This window comes from Anarrhichthys ocellatus, unplaced genomic scaffold (assembly GCF_004355925.1).
Source record: "Anarrhichthys ocellatus isolate YVR2014 unplaced genomic scaffold, GSC_Weel_1.0 scaffold115, whole genome shotgun sequence".
In the NCBI taxonomy this organism is placed as follows: Eukaryota; Metazoa; Chordata; class Actinopteri; order Perciformes; family Anarhichadidae; genus Anarrhichthys; species Anarrhichthys ocellatus.
The window spans coordinates 721,565-741,910 of record NW_022280145.1 but is presented as its reverse complement, the minus strand read 5'-3'; the positions used below and the strand labels follow the sequence as shown (position 1 = coordinate 741,910).

Sequence of the window (20,346 nt, the reverse complement as noted above, 5' to 3'; positions counted from 1 at the left end):
TATATGTATATATATATATGTGTCTTTTTTTCTCAATATATCTATATATTCTATCTATGGAATAAGTCTATATAGCATATATATATATATACTTTTGGTAGGGTTTTGAAAACATTCCGGTACATTCACTTGACCCTGTGATGTTCTTTTTTTCTTCATATGAAAGATAAACACAGACGTATGTTAGCAGAGATACTTGCCATGTAGTAATGGCCTCCCATCAAGAAACAAGACGTTAAGCATCCCCCAACTTAGAAGAAGCAAACATAATAAAAGTCTCAGTGCTGGTTCTCTAAGGACCAACAACAAGCATAAATATACTAAAAGACCTCTGTATTAATCTAGAGTATAAAATAGCATATTTTCTGGACTTGACAACAGTTTATATTAACTCTAATAATAGAGTTTGGGTGCACACAATTCCACAGGTGCGTACATAAGCTGGCAACAACAGGTAGGCAATTCGATGGTTTCCTCTGCGTATCGACGAAGTCAACACAAAGTATTCTGTCAGTGGTTAAAAAGCTTAATGCAAAACTCACTTCTACAATCACTAGTGTGAATAGACCCTTGGCATATCACAGAATACACAAATAGGCATTAATAATAAACAAGTCAAGGAAACAGAACTTGGCCTCCAGAGGACCATACTGACGGTAAGCCACACTACGCATGAACACAGATGTTTCTTCAGAAGGCCACACGGATGTCACTTGGGTGCTGGTTAGGAAAGTGTTCCTTCATGGGTCCGGGTTGTCAGAGGACCCTAATACTGCCCTCAATCGGACCGTGAAAGTTCAAGTCATAACTGAAATATTGATCTTCCGTAACAGGAGCAATATTACATAAAAGGATTGTATACACATACTGATTTATTTTAAACTGTAATAATCCAAGGCCAATAGATTAATTGTCAGCCGGTGTAGACGATGTGCCCTTGTTATGAGATTGACATTTCTCAGTCAGTCCAACCAAATTAAGGAAAACAAAACATTGATTCACTTTCCCCTAGTGCTATCTAGCCATGAGCATGCTAGTTTCGGTTGAGATAAAGAAGATCTTTGAATAATCCACAGAGTGACAGGGATACCGTTTCCACAATGAGATGTTTTCATTGGGGTCGAGGCAGAAATCTCAGCACAGATAACTCAAACAATGTGCTCTCATAAAATTAGATTTATAAATGGAACGACGGTTCTATGATGCTGGATCACCATTCTCATATGCTCAGGTCAAGTTGTCATACCAACAAAGTCACCTGTGACCTGAGGTGACATAAGGAGCACGGCCCAGTACAAAACCCAATGCCATCAAAGAATCTGTTCCCACACACTATATTCGTAACTCTCATTCCATTTCATTCTTCCTGACCGCCAGACAGCATTGCTTCAGCACTGTATGAATTATACCAGCAAGGTCACGAGGAACGCTTACCGCACTAAGGAATGGAAGCCGTTGACAGGATTGCCGTTGACGTAGCATGATGAGCAGCCGTGTTAGTGAGCAAAGTTACATGAAGATTGCCAGGTTGCAGTAACACAGATGTCTTTGTGAGACCCCTTTCCAGGCTGCCCAGGACGTAGACACACTCCGAGTAGATTGGCACTTTACATTACTAGGTGCAGGCAGGACCAGAGACCTATAAGCGTGTAGAATCACATCCACAATTCAATTAGAAAGTCTGTTTTGACAGAGGTTCACCCACTGTCTGGTGGTCTGCTCTCACGTGCCCTACTGAAACTACCACCATCAAACGATGACTGCAGGAAACGCAGAATGATGGCCACTGAGCAGCTCTTTGGTACCTCACCACGTCTTGTGCCGCTTGGAAAAAAGCTTCCACATATTAGCGTAGAGGGAGGCCTCAAATTTAACACAGTGTGGATCACTGACTGTTCACAGGATGACAGGCTTCCAACGGCCAGACAAACACAGCAGAGAGCGATTCAGATTTGGATGCGTCACTCTAGATGAGAGAGGTCTGGTTTCCTCTTTTGGCAACAAAAGCTGGACACCCTGACTTGGGATCAAAGTGGAGCCCATTGAGCCAGATTTGAAGGGGACATAAGTACGGAACACCCTGAGGGACCGAACGGCATCACTGTGAATTGGTAAGCCTGCCCTCGTAAGGCCAACCTCAGGAACTGCCTGTGGTGTAGTGTGTGTTAAGCGCAAATAGGCATCATTGAGCTCTATTGACACAAATCAGGCCCCCTGTGCAACTGACTGGACAACATCTGCCATCTGCAACATTCGGATTGGCAGAACCTTTAAAAACTTGTTCAACCGCCCCAGGTCTAGGATTGGTTGGAACCGGCCATCCTTCTTTAGAAATAAAAAATACACATGGCATGAAATCATAGTCACGGTAGCAGCTTTGCACTAAAGCTCTACCGGATTAACTTACCCTAGTAACCTACCATTTAACGAGTACTCACTGCCGAAGTTGCATCCCTCCAAGAGCAGAGAGCTAACAGCACAGCAAGAAGCAAAAAAACACCTGGTTTAAGTCAGCAATGAGCCCGGCAAACCGCCGGTTTATTCACCGGTCTAGTGGTAGTTCAGCATGAACCGTAACTGTGAGAACAGAAAACGGATAAATAAAAACTGGTTACAAAACTAAGCACCAACCCTCAGGTTAGGAAACTACAAGCGACAAGCCAAATTGACCTACGATCAGTTTACTCAACTGCGAGAAAATAGAAGGAACAGATTGCTTGACGACATAACGAATTTGTACTGGGACGTGCAGCCTACATCATCGCATGGTCACAACTCGACCTGTGCGTATGTGTGAGATCCACCGTGTGGCAAGAATGGCTAGATCCCATAAGAGGTACGAATTTGGGAGAAGTTACCCTTTGACAGTATTACTGTGTCAACTAGGTTATAAATTACCCTTTGAACAAGATTTAAATAAGCAGTAGAAAATAATAATCCCCAGGATATTAAATACATACATCCAAACAAAATGTCCAAAAACAAAACAGTGCAATCAAAAAAACATGAAAAATAATATTACCTATAAAATTGGATTCTCTGACCTTGAGATACTATCCCTTATGAATTGTAACACTAAGATCAATTTTCACCATTGGCTTGATATTCTTTTACCATTTTCTTTTTTGGACCAAGTCAAAACCCTCAACTGGTGAGAGATGAAACTCGTGACAAAAGACATAACAGAAACTCTCCATCCCTGTGATGCCGTTTGTTAGGACTGAGTGTGTGAAAGGAGTCACCGTAAGGGCTCAGTGCCCATCTAAGGGCTAGGCGGGATAGTGTGGGCTTGGAGCAGGAGTGTCCAGGTCCCCATCCGCCTCAGCCTCTTCCTGGCCAGAGTAGGAGCTCAGTGCTTGCCACAGAACGTTGGGCTGCTCACAGTGGTGGCGACTCCTCCAGTGCTCCATAACCCCCTCTTTACTGTCCAACACCTCGCTGCAAAGCACACAGTTGAAGGCCGCACCTGCTGCAAGGACTCCAAGGCCTCCACCCCTATCTGGTGATGAGAGGGTCTCGCTGTCCTCCCCCTCCCTTCCACGGTGATGGCACATGATGTGCCTCTTAAGCTTGGAAAAGGAAATGAACTCCTCGTCGCAGCTGCCGCACTTGACCAGGTTGCGCTTCTCGTTGAGCTGTCGCCAGTAGTGGGCAGCATGCTTTACTAGCTCATTCTCAGCCTCGCGGCCAACCCGCACCGATTGGCCATCATGTAATGGAACCTGGACCTCCTCCCCATGCACATGCAGTAAATGCATCTTCATGTCAGCAAAGGTGGGAGTGATGGCCTGGCAGCGGCCACATTTAATCTGCAGCTCCACCGGGTCTTCGCGATCCTGCTCATCTGATGGCTCTGGGAAGTTGGCCCTTGTGAGGAAAATAACAAACAATACTTTGTTATGACTGGAAAAAGTTGCCTAGTCAGGTCATTCATTTATTTATTTAGCCATTAAATGTATATGTTGACATCTCTGCATTAAACTTGCTATAAAGTAAAGGTCACAATGAAGTAGGTGCTCAATCTATAATCTCACCCCTCCACAGACGGGTCGTTCTCATGGTGGCTGATGGACGGCTCCACGGTCAGCACCACCTTGTGGACCTCTCTCAAATGGCTGAAGTAAACCCCCACATATCCAAACGATTTCTCGCAGAACTCGCAGCTCAGCGACCGACGTGGGCGTACCTCGGAGTGGTGAAGCTTCATGTGGGTGCTCAGGCTGCCAGAGTGAGCGTACGCTTTGCGGCAGACTGGGCAGACGTAGGGCCGGCTGTTAGTGTGGCTGTTCATGTGGCTCTGGAGGTGATGCTTGAATTGAAAACAGCGGCTGCAGGTGGGGCAACGGTGGAGTGGACGGCTGCCTATGAACACTCGCGAATGGGAGGCACCTCTCAGGTGGAGGGTTACTGGGGCTGGTTGGGGAGGACAGTCCAGGGCCTTGGTTGTGGTAGTGGTGGGTAGCTGATGACCAAGAACGAGGTCCTGTTCTTGGCCATCTGGCGTAATGGCAGGCAAACTAACCAGTTGGGGAACTGTCTCCATAACCAACATGGGCTTGGGTCGGATGCTGCGGTACTTCTTTGAAATATCAACTTCCTTTTGTTTGGAGCCTGGAACAACTGCTGGTGGTTTCTCTGGGACCCTCCTACGGAAGAAAGACAAAGACCTCTTCTTTCTCGCCTCAAATGCCAAGATGTCTTCCATGGTCTTTCTCTTCCTCCCCCTCTTCTTGCCAGGTGGTTTCTGGAGGGTTCCCAACACAGGCATGAGTGTAGTCTTGGCCTGGGGCTGTAGAGTTGATTTTGGCACCTGGTTGTGACCCAAGGCGTCAGCTGTCTCGAGGGTCTTGGATGTAGGATCTAAGGGGCTGGTGAGTCCAGTCTGGCAAGAGAAACCTTTCTTCTCTGGTGACAAATTGTTGAGCTTGGCAGCTGGGATAAGGGTACTTTTCATTTTAGAGTAGGGCAGAATGGGCAGTTTACCTTTAGGTGGGGACGGGATAATCTGCACTGCTTTGCTGAAAATGGCTGAGGACAGGACAGTGATACTGCTCTGGGGCTGGGCTGCAGCTGACTTAGATGGGCACAGCCTCAGTGTAGTCTTACTTTCTTCCTGGGATTTGCCTGGAGAGCCTTTGACAGCAGCGGGGGGGTACTGGAGATTCTGAATAAGACTAGTTGTAGTGGGTAGTTCAGAGCCATCTTGTGCTCGCTCTAACTGAGAACCCGGGTACAGGACAGCATTGTCTGGGAGTAGAGCAGTGACAGAGATGTCAGAGGAGGCTGGTTCAATCAGAATGACCTGCTCTGAAGGCTCCTCTTTGGGCACTAGGGTTTCCTTTGTGTGCTTGCACCCCTGCTGTTTTTTCTTCATCACTGTTGATGCCCCACTTACAACTGACTTAGTTTGCGCCGTCACAGCAACCTTGGAGGCTGTTTTCACCCTAGCAGATAGTGGTGGTGACTTGACCTTATCTGTGGTCCCCTTGCTCCTCATTGGCTGGTATCTGGGAATGGGCAACTTGAGGTTCTTTTGGGTGTGTTGCTGTTGTTGCTGTGGTGTCTGAGAGGACACAGAGGGGGGCAGTGCCACCAGAGAGAACGTGCCATCCTGACCTGCTATTTGCATCAGTGCATAGTTTTGGGTGGGCACAATGATGGACTTGGGGCTGGAGGCGGTGGTAGCCTCAGGGAGGGCAGAGGGAGGCTGGCAGGACAGGACCGCAGGGGAGGGGGAGGGCACCACGGCCGGGGCCTTGGGGGCGATGCTCCGGAACTGAAGGCTCTTCATCTGAAAGGCTGGACTCACTGGCTACCAACTGAAACAGAACAAAAGAAACAGTTTTATTAGTTATTGCAGTGACAATAGATAGCCCTTTCAACCTTAACAACCCTAAACCTCTTACCTCAAGTTTCAACATCAACAATAACTGCCAATATTGCTACATCGTATGATTGCAGTCTTTAATGCGTTTGATCTAATAGGAATAACTAAGATGGCTACATGACTTCCTCTGGTCTCTTCTGAAAGGTGCCAAGATCACGACTGTAAATGTGACTTCACTGCAAATGCATCAGTTATTTTGATGGTATTGTTACTGTGCAACCTAAGCAGGAGAGAAGCAAACCAACTGTCAAAAATACAGGCATCTGCACGAGTGTGACAAGCTGTCCGATTACCCATGTCTCTTTGGTCACACACACACACAGCAGACTCACTCTCCCCCAGGCTAAGGACAGACTGCCCCCTTTGATTTGGGCCCAGCATGCAGACGTGGTACATGCTGGGGCTCTGCGGGAGAGGGGGGCTCCTTATTGCCCCCCCTCCTCACTTCCTGGAAGGATCAGCCAGTGGAGCGTGAAAGCTGCCAAACGGCAGGATCTTTACGAGATGAAGAGGGGCTCCCCTCTCATCTCCCCCTCCACTGACCAGCACTGCAACCTGGCCGAAGGCAATGAGGATGCCCCTGAAGAAAGCCCTGGATTTACTTTATCATCCCTTGTTCACAAATAACGTTTCATGGTTATCCAACGGGGATAAGACTTTTTCACTCAGTGGATCACCATTCTGACTGTGTTGATACAAAATACTGCTGAAGTCTTTGGGGAAACTATGACCTCAAGAGTGAGGTTTTAAACAAGTCTATATTATATAAATCTAGCATACAGTTTCCATCCATCAATCAAAAGCCACAGGTATGGCTTTAAAAACAAAGGCAAATTCCCTTCATTTATATCAATACTGAGTCTTTATATCAAAAGGAGGGAGAGATTACAGAGGAATGCATCAAAGGGCCTAATTGTAAACAGCCTGTGAAGTTTGAATTTCACATTATGACCCGACTTTCAACAGCAACGTTTGAAACAGGCACTCCACTCTGTAATAATAATCAGCATTAAGTGCAACAATCTGGAGGTGTCACAAAAGGCAAATATTCAACAACAGAATTTCTCAATAACCCCCCCCCTCCCGAATTCATTTCCAAAGCAGTCTGAGCAAGATGCTTCATGCATTCAAAAAGAAAATCTGCAATGGGCATATTGTTTAACAGCTGGAAGTGTTTCTGTGCGTGGAGATTATTTATACAGTACCCCTACCGCATTACGACTCCATAAAACTGGAGGTATTCCTTCTCTGTGTGGATGGTTGACTCCAGTTTGACTGTGACTTTGGCTGAAGACCGAGTGGAACAAAACCGTGGGATGTGTGTTCCTCTTGGCATATTATGTGGCTACAGAGTTAGGGGTAGAGGCAACGCTTGGCGATTCATTCTGCCATGTGAAAGTTTACTGTTGGACATGAGGGGGAAAGAAAAAAAAGGTGTGTATCAACAGCTGGAGAAGCAGAACCAGTAGGCCTATAATCCTTTTGTCACAGATGATTCAGCAGACGTCACCTGACACCAAGTAACTCCACACAAAAACAAGATCTGTTTTAATAGATCCCTTTGTCTTATTCCACCGGGAGAAGTAGCAATACTAAGGGAGCAGCATGTCTTCTTTGAGCTTGGAGACGGCTAAAGTTGTAAGAAAATCAATGCAGTTGATGCTAGACAGTAAGATAACATTAAATTCATCACCATCTTCCTAAGAATGTAGGAAGCACTTAAAACACAAAGCTTGTCCCATCAATTTTTCTCATTACTATGCAAATGTGTTCAGGAAGGTGATCCCACATCTAATCTGATCATGTACGCAGATTGTTTCTGTCATGCACTGTCCTTGCACTGCTGTGTCTACAAGAGTCTGTACACAGATGTGTTTGCTCAGACATACAGATGGCACCATGTCATCAATGTTCATGGCCTGTAGCAGGAGGAAGTAGGGACAGGAAGAAACAGGAGGAACTAGACAGCAAATATTACCATCATTTCATTAACCTTATTTTTGCCAAATGCATGTACACATGGACATATGCAACTGTACTGACAATGTTACCAAGCTGATCCTCAGCAGGCTATATGTACCAGGTTCAACATCTTAGTTTAGCCTACTAAGCACAAAGTACAGCTACGTTTTTGGACATGAACTAATATACTAATATATACTAATACATTTTAAAATGTGGACCTGATGACGATGCTCCAGGAGCATACTGTATATCGATAGAAAAATTCATTCAGTCATTCTAAATTTGAGAGAATTTGTCATTTGGATCTTCACAGAATAAGTCAACTTTTCCATTTTCAATATTTCCAAAGTTATTCTGTACAAAACTTTCAGTGTAGGTGGTACTGGATTCAGCCACTCTCTAGTGATTGATATTTTGACTTGCCTCCGAGAGGGCCTGCAGCAGCTTTCTGTCCCTCTGTTTCAAAAACAAAACGTGGCCCAGATTAAGAGTCTCCAAGTTCAGGAGCATTTGAGTCTTGAATACCGTGTTTAATGATTTGTGAATGCCATTCCAATATCAAATCAGCGTGGGACAGTCACAGAATATATGGAAATTTGCCTCCGTTGAGCCACATTGTCTCCAACATGTTAAACTCATATTTGTCTCCTGGTATGGGGTCTTAAAATATCTTCATTTTTCCAGCAGTGTTCCAATCGATGGACTTAGTTTAGGACCGTTGAAAACTGCAAATCTCCCCCACAAGCGTCCTCACAAAGCCCCAATCCCGCTTCCTTTGCCCACTTTTTTATGGACAGGGTGTTTTCATTTTTAGCATAAAAGAGAGCATTGTACAATCTACAAAATATTGACTTACCGTGCTTGGTATTTACCCAAAGACTGATTTTAGGATTTTGTAAAACTCAGATTCTGCTGTTGATAAGGCTGCATGTGACCCTCTGATCCAGATACTGTTTAATAATACGCAAATTACGTAGCCAATCGCGGACGGCGCGCTGCCATAAATATCCGGGGTAGACCCATCAACTGGTTTAGATGTGGCTCTGCTGGACAGCAACTGAAAAGAAGCGACGTTACTAGACAGCAGTGTGGTTTCTCGCACTGATTCTGCAGTCAGCGGTGAGTAGTAACAAGTAGTGATGGCGAGATGAAGCTTCATGAAGCATTGAAGCTTTCCATCCAATTGGTTCACACATGGGTCGAAGCTTCATGGTGCTTCATTTTCTCTACTGCGCCATCAAGTGGACAATAAATGTAAAACAGGCAGTGATTAAAATGACACCATGGCTTTGGTGTGTGAAGCATTGAATTGAATAAATGAATGATTGATGTTTGTGATGCCAATACATAACTTATGAACTTATTAATATGGTGTCTGTCTTCATGATACAATGGTGGGGTCAAAAGGGAAAGTGGAAACAAATTGGGGAGAGGGTTGTGATGTGAAAAGTAAAAAAAAAAAAAGTTAAAGATAGGAATTTATTGTCTTATACATGTACGAAATTTGACGTCAATATTTAACATGTTACAGTCAAAGATCGAACCGCTGCCCTAGCGGTTGCCGGACAACCTTCTCTACCCATTGAGCCACGGCCAAATGTGCTTGCGTTTCTCGGTTTGTGACTCTAGTTATCTGATTTTATTCATTTTTATTTAAAAATAACAACTTTTCCACAGTGCTGGGCTTTCGCCTGCTTTAGAAAACACCCTTTCACAGGGCACAGATGAAGCTGGGGTACAGAGAATAGTACAATACAAAGTACACAAAATATGACAGGGAATCCATTGCGTTTCGCTTCCCCTTATATTTCGAATCGCACACCAAACCCGTGAACCTGTCACGTGGTATGGCCGGCTGGCGAGGCTTTGAACGTCACCACATACGTCATCAACACAAGCCTCGATACGCGCTTCACAAAAATCGTCCTGGATTACTCGACAGGCTTCGAAGCCTCGACATGAAAGGTCACATCACTAGTAACAAGACTGAATTTAATTTCCCGCTAGCTTAGCAGTTAGCATCGCTGGGTTGAATGAATTATTATTTGATTGTGGAGGGTTTTTAATTTTTTTAGCCCTGTAATTATTTTGTGTTGTTTCTTTTTGTTTGAGCGATTCATTCTGTGCAGTTGTTAAAACTAAAAAACTGTTAATAATTTAAAGTGACATATGTCTTAATATGATGTACAACATGACAAATATTTGTATTTATCCTTTAAAGATTCATGTTCTTTTATTATTCCTTGTGACCTTTTCCAGGTCAGGTTTTTTGTGAATGAGGGTTCCGGATCATCCGGAGCACCTGTAAAGGTTTGGATGGCGAGCTACAGGATGGAGTTTTCCTTGGACCCCAATTCCCCTTCCTTCCCACAGAACACAGGTGGTAGAACTGAGACCCCATGAACTTTATTTAAGGAATGAACTGAACTGAAACTTATGAACTTTATTTATATTTGTATGTAATGAACTTTTTGTTTGGAAAATAATCACAATACAATGCTTGGTTAAACTTACCTGTGACTCTCGGTGGTTCCTTTACAAAAATTGGGCTCCGTAGATGAGCCTAGTATCTAAAAACATTACAACTGGTCCTTAAATTCCTTTTCCTTTAAAAGAAGATCGCACATGTTACATGCAGGTCTGCACTTCTGAGAAATAATGTCGTAATTGGAGGGGTCTGAAGAAGTTATTCTGCTGATCTGGTGACAATCCTTACAATAGCTGCTATATTTCAGTCTGGACTGTTGAAGTGGTGGACCAACTGACGTTGCCATTTCGCTAATAGGGTTGAAAATAATGAGGAAAGAAACCGAGTAATCATTAATGTTGCACTTCCATAGGATAGTTCATTCCAGGCCTAGAGGGCCTTATTGTGAAACATAACGTTTACTACAAAAGTGTTTCTAAAGTCAGGCTAAGTTTGCAAATTTGTATTGGAGAAGACTTAGTAAGAAAAAGCTGCCAAGACCAACTGCATCTGTTAACTGATCCAGCAGCAGCTGGTATTTTCATAGAAGTATTTCCCTGATTCCCGGAGGCCCTGAAGCTACCAGTTTAACACGTCCTCTCACTCTCTGAGCTCTACTGCAGGAAGTACGCTGATACAGCAGGTGAGTTTCTGTGATGAGGACTATGACCATACAGAATGGGGCAGTCACGATGACGCTACAGAATCTCAGTGTGCTTCAATCTGCATAATCAGCATGAAAACAACTCTCTTTCTCCAGCTCAGTCCCATGGGAGATGGTAGAGAAAAAGGCTTTATTCCCTTGTTATGTACCAGTGACGGTCAGCTCGCCCCGTCGTCATCCTTCTCTGCTCTCCTGAGGTGGTTCTCGTTCACAGTGAGACGCAGAGAAAAAGAAACGAACTGTCTGAAAGAAAACCAGAGAGCTGAAGATGCTCAAGAGCTGGGCCTGTAAACCTGCATCTGATCCTGATGCTCTAGACTCGGATAGCAGAACGGCAGGGACACTGTGGAAAAATGCAGAGACAAAGCAAAGGCTAGTATTATATCACTGTGTCCTCCAATTGATATTTTTAACACTTTTTCAAAAAAAGAGTCATATCGCTTCAGCATTGACAGGGCCCGCCTCTTAATTTTGCTCTTAAAGTGGGCCAGAATGCTGCAATCAAATTTTTTTTTTTAAGTACAAAATGTGTGGCGTTAATCCCTGTATTTGTTTCATTGAAATATGTATCGCAGAAAAAATTTGAAATTTCAGTTTTTCAAATCATTCATTGAAATTCAACAAATTCTCATTTCTAAAAACATGTTTTCTCTTTGTAATTACGTGTTTCTGTGATTGGACAAAAGGGCAAAAGGTATACTTAATCTAATAAATCTAAAACACAAAGTGAAGGGGTCTGAATACTTTACATAGCCACTAAAATGTATCTATTTTACATTAGAGGACACCGGCCCATCAACCTGTTTCAGGGCCTAAAAATGCCCTCCACTTCAAACCTGTATCTAACCAACTGGCGCTGAGATCTGACGGGTCCTGTCTTGATTCTGAGGGGTACAACACAGCAGGACAAGGGGAGAAATGCGCAGGGAGGTCACAGATGCTACTCAATCTGCCGCTGGATTTGACACGCTAACCGCTCTAATCTGACTGGGGTCAGAGGTCAGGACTAGGGTGACGCAAAAACCTGGTTTCTGGAGAGAATGTGAGACACTGAGGGAGAGAGGGAGAGAGAGAGAAGAAAAACAAGGTGGGGGTGATCCACAGAGACAGATTATCAGGTAAAGCCAGAGGGGTGAGAGGTGAGGATCTGCTGTTTATGCTGGAAACAGGTCAGGGTTGAGCAGGAGGGCAGTGTGGGGACGGACCAGGCATCCACCTGGAATGGAATGAAGTGAACTGCACAAGCTCAAAACACACACAAAACTTCAGCTCACACCCTCAGACCTGGTCCAGCGTCACGTGTAGAGGCGCTCCAGCCAAGACCGAAGGGCCGAGCCCCCAAAAACCACCTGCCTATTGTTAGCCAGCAATGCAATTCAGAGAGAGGTGAAAGCACCGCTCTGTGAAATGTCAAAACACGGAGAGCGCTGTGTTTTGGTAGCATCCCCGATGCATTCTCCAATTCTGTTTTGTCTCGCTTTTGGCCCACTACTGTTTCAACTGCAGGGTCCTGCATTTTGCTCCCACAATAGTGCACGGGAAGTAGTTTCTCTTGTGGTGAGTTTGGGAAAAAAAATCAAATGTGAAGTGTTTTAGGACAGCAAAGCAGGGAGCAGAGTAGTGTGAGGTTTGTTATCTCCCTTGTAGGTGAGAGCAATGCTCATCTGGGACTCGAAGATAGAGCCTGGAGATGGAGGGGGTCTGGAATGAAGCGTGAGGGAGGGAGGGCCAAAAAAAACCCCATCAGAGGCCAATCTCCCCCAGGTTTTAGCCCAGATGAAAGGCCAGGATCTGGGCTAGATAAGAGGGCAGATCACGGGGGGTCGGGGCCAGACGGCTGTGAGAAGCCATGTCCAGCGGCCATCTTTCAACAACCTCCACCCTCTCTCTCTCTCTCTCTTTCTCACACACACACACACACACACACACACACACACACACACACACACACAGCTTGTTGGATTAGTGAACCTGAGTGAGTGAGAGTGGTAATTAAAACAAAACAAATTTAAAATTCTCTCTCGCCCTTTTCAGGCCATTATTGAAACAACAATAAAAAGGGACAGTCAGAGAATCTTGCCGTCCAAGAGGGAATTAGATCATTCCATTTGTTTTTTCCTCCTGAATGAACTTAAGTGTTATCTGTGCTCGATTGGTTCTTCCTGCATGCATGCTAACTGGTCATCTTTACTCCCCAGCCTAAAGTGTACGTGTGTGTGTGTGTGTGCTAGAGGTCTGGAGCGAAGGCGGTCATGGGGAAAATGAAATCACTGTTTGCAGAGGTCCTTGTTTCATCCCAGAGCTCTGCTGAATGAGAGGGCCAAGGAGAGGGAGAGAAGGTGAACACACACACACACACACACACACACACACGATTCGGTCGCGTGAAACTGCTGCTTTTACCCTTTCACTGCGCAAACAGTAAAAAAATATAAAAAAATCGGACATTACAGCATCATATGGTATTCATGGCATGCACACACACACACACACACACACACACACACACACACACACACACAAAACCATATGTCATCCACTGTCACCTGAGCAAATCAATGCAACTGAGAAATCCATTCCAATTAGGGTCCCGCTGCTCTGCCCTGCATGTGGATGTAGATTAATCGATAGAGAAATCCCTCTGCTAACCCGCCGTTCCTCTTGGAGAATACGCTTAACCGAGACCCTGGCTGCTTTGCTTTTATTGAAATAGAAAGAAAAATAAATAAAAACTAATTTACTAATCACTTTCTTTCGTATTTAAACAAGGAAAGGGAAAAGAAAACCCCTCCCTCCACGGCTTAAGGATTTCAGAATTAGCGGTCACTGCAGACAAGCTGGACCCTCGGTAAAAAAAAACAAGGCTCTTTGAAGGCAGGATGCTGTAAACCTCTGACAACCAATGACCTTTGACCCCATGTCCAACAAGGCCATGTGTCCTCCCTGGAAAACTGTAACGTCCTCAATCATCCATGCTCGCAGATGAACCAAATGAGTGCGCGCACACATTCACAGTCACATGCGCACAGATGACATGGCTGCCGGCTCAGAGCTGTGAGTGGGGTCGGCGTGGAGCGGAGGTGACAGCAGTGTGTCCGAGTGCGTGTGTTCAAGGTCTCGAGTGTTACCGTGCTCCTCTCCACCTCAGGTAGCCAGCACTGCGTTAGCCATGCTCGACACTAAACCTTTACCTGACCTTTCCCTCTGCCGTGACATTTGGACCCTTTTGAATAGGTCAAACAGCACTAAAGAGTGGCGGAGAAAGGGAAGGGACCCGGAGGAGGATATGAAGTAAAAGAGAGGAATGAGAACTGTCGGTGCAGGAAGGTGACAACTGATGCTGCCTGGGAATGTGTAAGAAAAACAAACATCGGGAACTGAAAGTTCAAATATTGCTGAAATTCCCACAATTAGACCTTCAAACAGAATGCTTTACTCTCCCATCACTCAGTGTGACAGCATGTGAGAAACGGCCATTTCATCTGCTGAACTCGAGTCTGTGAAAAAAAAACACTGGCAGAGTCCAATATTTAGATTCAGAAATGTGCAGAGTCACTGATGCCAGGAAGCTGCTGCGAGTACATTTTTGCTGAGCAACCAACAGGAACCAGGCAGGAAATGACGATGTGCCATAAGATTGCTACAGAAGTCGATAACACGCATGAAAGAAAGGGGAAACTGGTGGATGTATGACATGCAAGGTGACCTTGCCTGAGCAGATAAAAACATGGTGAGCTCAGTCGGATGTAATGTAGGACGCAAGGAGGAACATGAAACAAACAAATTTGTCCCCGTGTGAAACGGTGGCTACACATAGTTTGACATGGAATGACCGAGATGGAATAGTGACCTGATTTAACCAGCGGATTTGTGTGGACTTGGACCGCTTGGTCACCCTCTGAGAAGCATGACCCTAAACACCAAGACCGTGTTCCCATTCCAGCTGGTCAAGACAATACCGAATACAAAATTCTGTGACCACCAGCTGGTTATATAGACCAGCAATGACTCCTAAAAAAGGAGTCAGACCGTCGATCACAACGTTTCAAATTTCGAGAGGCACGCACGAGGTCAAGTCACACTTGACCCTTCGCTGCGGCTGGTAGTCTGTCTAGCTGTCAGAGCTACCATGGAGCCCACACTGTCACTAACTGCACTCACTGAAGAAATGTCATCTCATTTTTGGAAAAACAAAAAAGCTATTTCAGAGAGAAACAGACAGAAGGGTCTACAATATGTTTGAAGGACAAATATGAATAAATTATATATATATAATTATATATGCATATATTATGTCAAAGGAATTCAGCAGTGAAAACAGTTTAATAAGATAAAGATAGAAACTAACACACAGTGTAAAAGTGAACCACCACATCACCTGGAAATTAAGGAACAACAGTGTTTCCTGTAAAGCCGGGTAGGTCATAATTCACTCTTACAATAATTAAAAAGCAAAAGGAGCATAAACATTCAGTATCCGTTTAGTAGCTAACGTAGCATAGACGTTTAAACGCTCGTTAACGATGTGCTAATGTACTCTGCTAATGTTAGCTCCACGGGTTTTTTACGAAGAATGTAACGTTGTAGAAACGTATACAGGTATCTCCTTCCAACCTCTCCAGGTAGCATCACTATTAACAACATTAAACCAGCTCCAAATCCACTAATCCAATATAAAAATGAAGAAAATCTGAAACGACTGCGACCAGTCTGCGTTCGAGGTCAGGTCTGTGCCAAGAGTCAATTAAATAATTGTGGAGGTTTGCGGAGGTGCACAAGAACGAGTAGACTAGTGAAAAGGGCATGCACTAGACTTAAAGGCCCCCGGAATGCTTCAAACATGCTTGTTGGATTATCAAACCAAGTCTGAACCCCCTTTTTATCTAGAAAGTGGTAATCCGACAAGTTTTATGACTTTCCAAAAATAATCCCAAAATTATGCAGAGTCCCTGAGGTATAAAAGTAGACATGGTCCTCATGTTTTACAGTTTCTATTTTTTTTATTCTTCACACAACTACGTTGATCCCTTTATGCGTGAACCGTCTGAAACAGTGAATGCCTTTGAGGAAAGACTGTCCCCCTTTTGCCCCTTTCCATGATAGCATAGTCATTGAGAATCAGAGCTTTCGCTCTGTGTTGCACCCTTTGGAACCGAGATAAAACATTCATCTCAACGTTTTTACGGACACAGCAATATTCTCACTCTACAACCAAACCAAAGCTTTATGAAGGGCAGCTTGTTATGTCACATGACTCAGAACTTGCTGAATTCTGTGTTTTTGCTACAGGCCCACTTTCATTTCTTTTCTTGTTGGCTCTGTTTGCAATGCTGGGAAATGTAACCCTCCAGTTGACACATCTTTTATTTGTTACCAATATTGAATAAAAGATAATGGAAGTAAATTCATCTGTTTTTTTATCATGTATCATTACAAATAGGAAGTGTTTTTAAAATAGCAGATAAACACAGTGATAAAAAATGAATCAGATACATAAATATTTTGATGCATCAAGATGAATCGATAATTGCATATAATCACATCGTAGCCCTCTGAATCTGAATAGAATCGTAGAGGTGCCTAGAGGTTCCCACCCCTAGTGGTCCACAACGCGACACTTGAAACACACCAAGACCGTAAATCTCGGGTGGTCGTCAAGAATGCTTAACATGTTACACATAGGACACAGAAAGTTGGATATTAGACTTAATACAAAAATGCATCAGGTAGCATGACCACAACACAACAGGTTGAACACCACACACACAAGAGAGGACCTGTCCATTTCCATCTAGTTCTATCCTCTCCCCTCATCCTTCCTTTATTAACTCACCCCTCACGCAAAGAAAGACGTGCATTGCGCGCTGTAACACTAGGATACATTGACACACAAACACTAACCAATCAGGATTGCAAAATAATTTTCGTTCACGTTGGCCCTGCCAAGGAAAAAGGGATGCCACTGCAACCTCGACTGGGTCACTAAGATAACACCTGCGCTCCCAGTCCCACCTTAATGATCACTCGATGCAATGGGAGCACTTTAATGGGGGCTCTGGAAGGAGGGAAGGAAGGAAGCTGCCAGCTTGCTAATTTTAGGCACTCTGCATCTCAGATGAAACGCTGGAAAAGGCAGAGAGGAGGCGTGGAGAGGCGGGGAAAGTTCTCCGTCTCTCACTTTCTCGACTTTTTGCATCATGTCTTTCTAACTATCATTACCCTCTGCATCCACTATGAGAAAGAGTCTCACAGCTCTTTGATTCTCTGAATCCTTTCTCCCTCTCTTCCTGTTCCCAGCCCTCCCGCTCTCGCTCTCTCTTCCCGGCTTTCTCTGTCTTTCTCCCCCTTTCATTCATTCTCACCTCCCTCCCCTTCTTTCGGTACCCGAGTAAATAAACAGTGTTGTGTGGGATGCTAATTAGAGCAGGTTGAGGGACGTGACGAGCCCAGAGACGGATAAACAGCAAAGTGAGGGAGGAGAAGAGATGAGATGGGGGGGTGGAGGTGGAGGTAACCCACCCCAAGGGCAACACGGTGCAGACACAAACACGTCAGCTTAGCGGTGAAGGACGTACAAGAGTGGTTTTGGCTTTCAAGCCAAGTTAGGGCGGCTTTGAAGCGAAGGGCGGCAGCAGGGTAGAGGATTTTAAAGGGGCTGCGATGGAGTGAAGGGCACTAGCAGAGAAGGGGGCACATGGAGGAGCTTCAGCCACGATTAGAGGAAGAGGGAGCATCGAGCGAACTTCCTTAATGACGGATGCTCCAAGAGACCCGGTGCGAGATCAAAAGAATATGCAGATGATCCTAACCGTTCTTCCGTTGAGGTGAGCCTGAGTTTCCAAAAGCAGGTCAATGTGAGGCAGCTTTACTTAGTTAACATAAGATGGCCTTTCTAGGGGGGGGGGATAAGCTGCTGGATATGCAGGTACAAAGGTAACGGGCAACACAAACAAACATGTACGCTTGCACTTGGTGGTAACCTATTGTAACCGGGCGGCAACCTCCGGCTCTGCCGAGTGAGGCCAATGCTGTAGTGTCTTAAAGTTGCATTCTCTCTTATGTCCATCAGGGGGCGACTCCTCTGGTTACAAAAAGAAGTCTGGTTGTATAGAAGTCTATGAGAAAATGACTCTACTTCTCTCTTGATTTATTACCTCAGTAAACATTGTAAACATGAGTTTATGGTCTCAGTCTCTAGTTTCAAGTCTTCTTCAATACAGCATGATGTTCATTTAGTACATTATGGTCCAGTTTGGAGTATGCTTTAGCTTACTGTGATTGACAGGTCGCTGGCGCTATCAGAGCCGTATACGGTGTCTCAACGTCACTCCTCCACATTCCAAATATGGTCACTTCGGATTATCGGTGGCAAAAAACAACATGGAGACAGTCGTAATCCAAGATGGCGACGGCAAAATCAGGGCTTCATAACGGCAGTCCTCAAACCGATGTGTGACGTCATGATGACTACGGTCACTTCTTATATACAGTCTATGATTGTAACACTGCACTGTCAAAGCAAAGAATAGATTTGCAACAGGCCACAAAATGATCCTTTGTACATTAATGACTCACCGTGTTACCTTAAATTCTTGAACAACATTTTCTTGAATGCCACGATGAACGAAAGATCAGATAATAGAGACATGTCTTGATGAATTAAAGTAAATGAGGGTTGTGTTTTGAGGAAGTTTGTTAAATAGACATGCAAGAAAAACAAGTTTCTTCACCAATTCTAAGTAACACGGGGTGAGTAATTGATATTTAAATAGTCATGTTGAGGGCAAAGTATTCCTTTAATGGTATTATCTTATACAATAAATCATGGGCAACATTAAACGTGACATTGCAACAGAACTGCACACTTGAAACTTGGATTTAAGATACAAATATGAGGACTTGAAACCTGTAGCTTTATTTCACAGCAAGAAGTCAACAATCCGTATCCCGGGACTTCCCATAACCTGCATCTTTAAGAACTTTATGAGGCTTTGGTACGACACTCCTCCTTGTATATGCATTGCATTTTTTAAAGTGGGACACTTTAGATGCGCTTCAATGAGAAGGCGAGAGTGCAGACATCATGTTTGTACGCGGTTGCGTAGGGGAGCGAGGTAATCGTGTCATTTTAAGTGTCCGAATTCAGAGACCTGAAAGACCTGCGGCTGACTTGCACTTTGCTTCTTCTGACATGACTTGAAATTTTGACTTGGACTCAAATACCTTGAAACTTAAATCTGCTCCAAGAGACTCTTCCAACTGAAATCAGCCATGCGTTAAACCAGGCGACGGATGAAATACAGTCCAGGTGCAGTTTAATAGACCCTGAATGTGAAGGCCAGCGTTACATCCCCCCCTAATCACCGTTGTTGAACACCTTAAACTCTGTGGAACGCTTACTGCCATTTATAATCATTTGTATTGTAATTATTGTTTCTGCAGATCTTTAGTAGCCCGAGCTGCTCCAGTGGAGTGGCTCAGTGGTCGACAGTGCTGCGCTTGTATAAAGAGCTCCCGGGGGTGACTAGGTGTTTAACTGTGAATGTAAAACAAGGCTTTACTGGAAAAAACAGCACAAAAGCTCAATCACATTTCTTTCCCGCCCAAACAAAGTCTTCCGAAGAGAATTGGGTTTTCATCTTTCAAAGCAGCTTCGTGAAGATTTGGTGAATCCTTAATGTGTCTGTCTGTCTGTCTGTCTGTCTCCGTCTTTGTCTAGAGTCCATAAATTGAGCATCTGTTCATGTGTCTTTGTTGAGTTATTAAAACCGTAGGAAACGCTGTCTGGCTGGATCAAAGCCGGCCTTGGACTGTAATGATCACTGATGCTGCTGTTAAATGAACCAGACGGGAGCGCTGTTGACTCTATTGGGGAGGGGGGGTCTTACTCCACTGGCTGAGGTGGACCAGGTACAGGAGAGGAGAGGAGTTCCGGGGAAAAAACCTCAGCAAGGCACAACGTTAAAAGAATCGTGTAAACACCGTCTTTAATGTTATTCAGAGATGTTTTATGATTAAAAGACATCTTATGATCCCGGATTACGGGCTGATTGGTAATGACAGGTGCTGGGGGGGGGGGGGGGCCTTGCCGTTACAAGGGCTTGCGTAAGCTTTTAATCTCACGTTAAGTCCAAAGCACACACTGATGGAGAGACAGAGGGGAGAGGGGAAGGTAGAGTGGATCACGATACATATCTAAGAGATTGCGGAGGAGAGGGGGAAATGGAGGGAAATGTGATGGCTGGATAGATGAGCTATTTTTATAATGAGGTCAGTGTGAGCTGTGGGATTTCATTCTCCTGGGAGACACACAGACACACACACACACACACACACACACACACACACACACACACACACACA

General features: G+C 44.6%; 1 protein-coding gene across 3 annotated transcripts in view; it reads right to left on the bottom strand.

The window, feature by feature from the left end:
- Positions 1-749: 749 nt before the first annotated feature.
- The window catches only part of znf438 (zinc finger protein 438), a 42,598-nt gene continuing 23,001 nt past the window's right edge, over positions 750-20,346 (bottom strand). For all 3 annotated transcript variants that reach the window (XM_031876763.1, XM_031876766.1, XM_031876765.1), the window contains exons 3-4: positions 4,035-5,819; positions 750-3,867 (exon numbers count right to left, since the gene is read on the bottom strand). In XM_031876763.1, the coding sequence (XP_031732623.1) occupies positions 3,270-3,867; positions 4,035-5,791 (2,355 nt within the window). In that variant the 5' untranslated portion in view covers positions 5,792-5,819 and the 3' untranslated portion in view covers positions 750-3,269. The remainder of the gene's footprint in view (positions 3,868-4,034; positions 5,820-20,346) is intronic.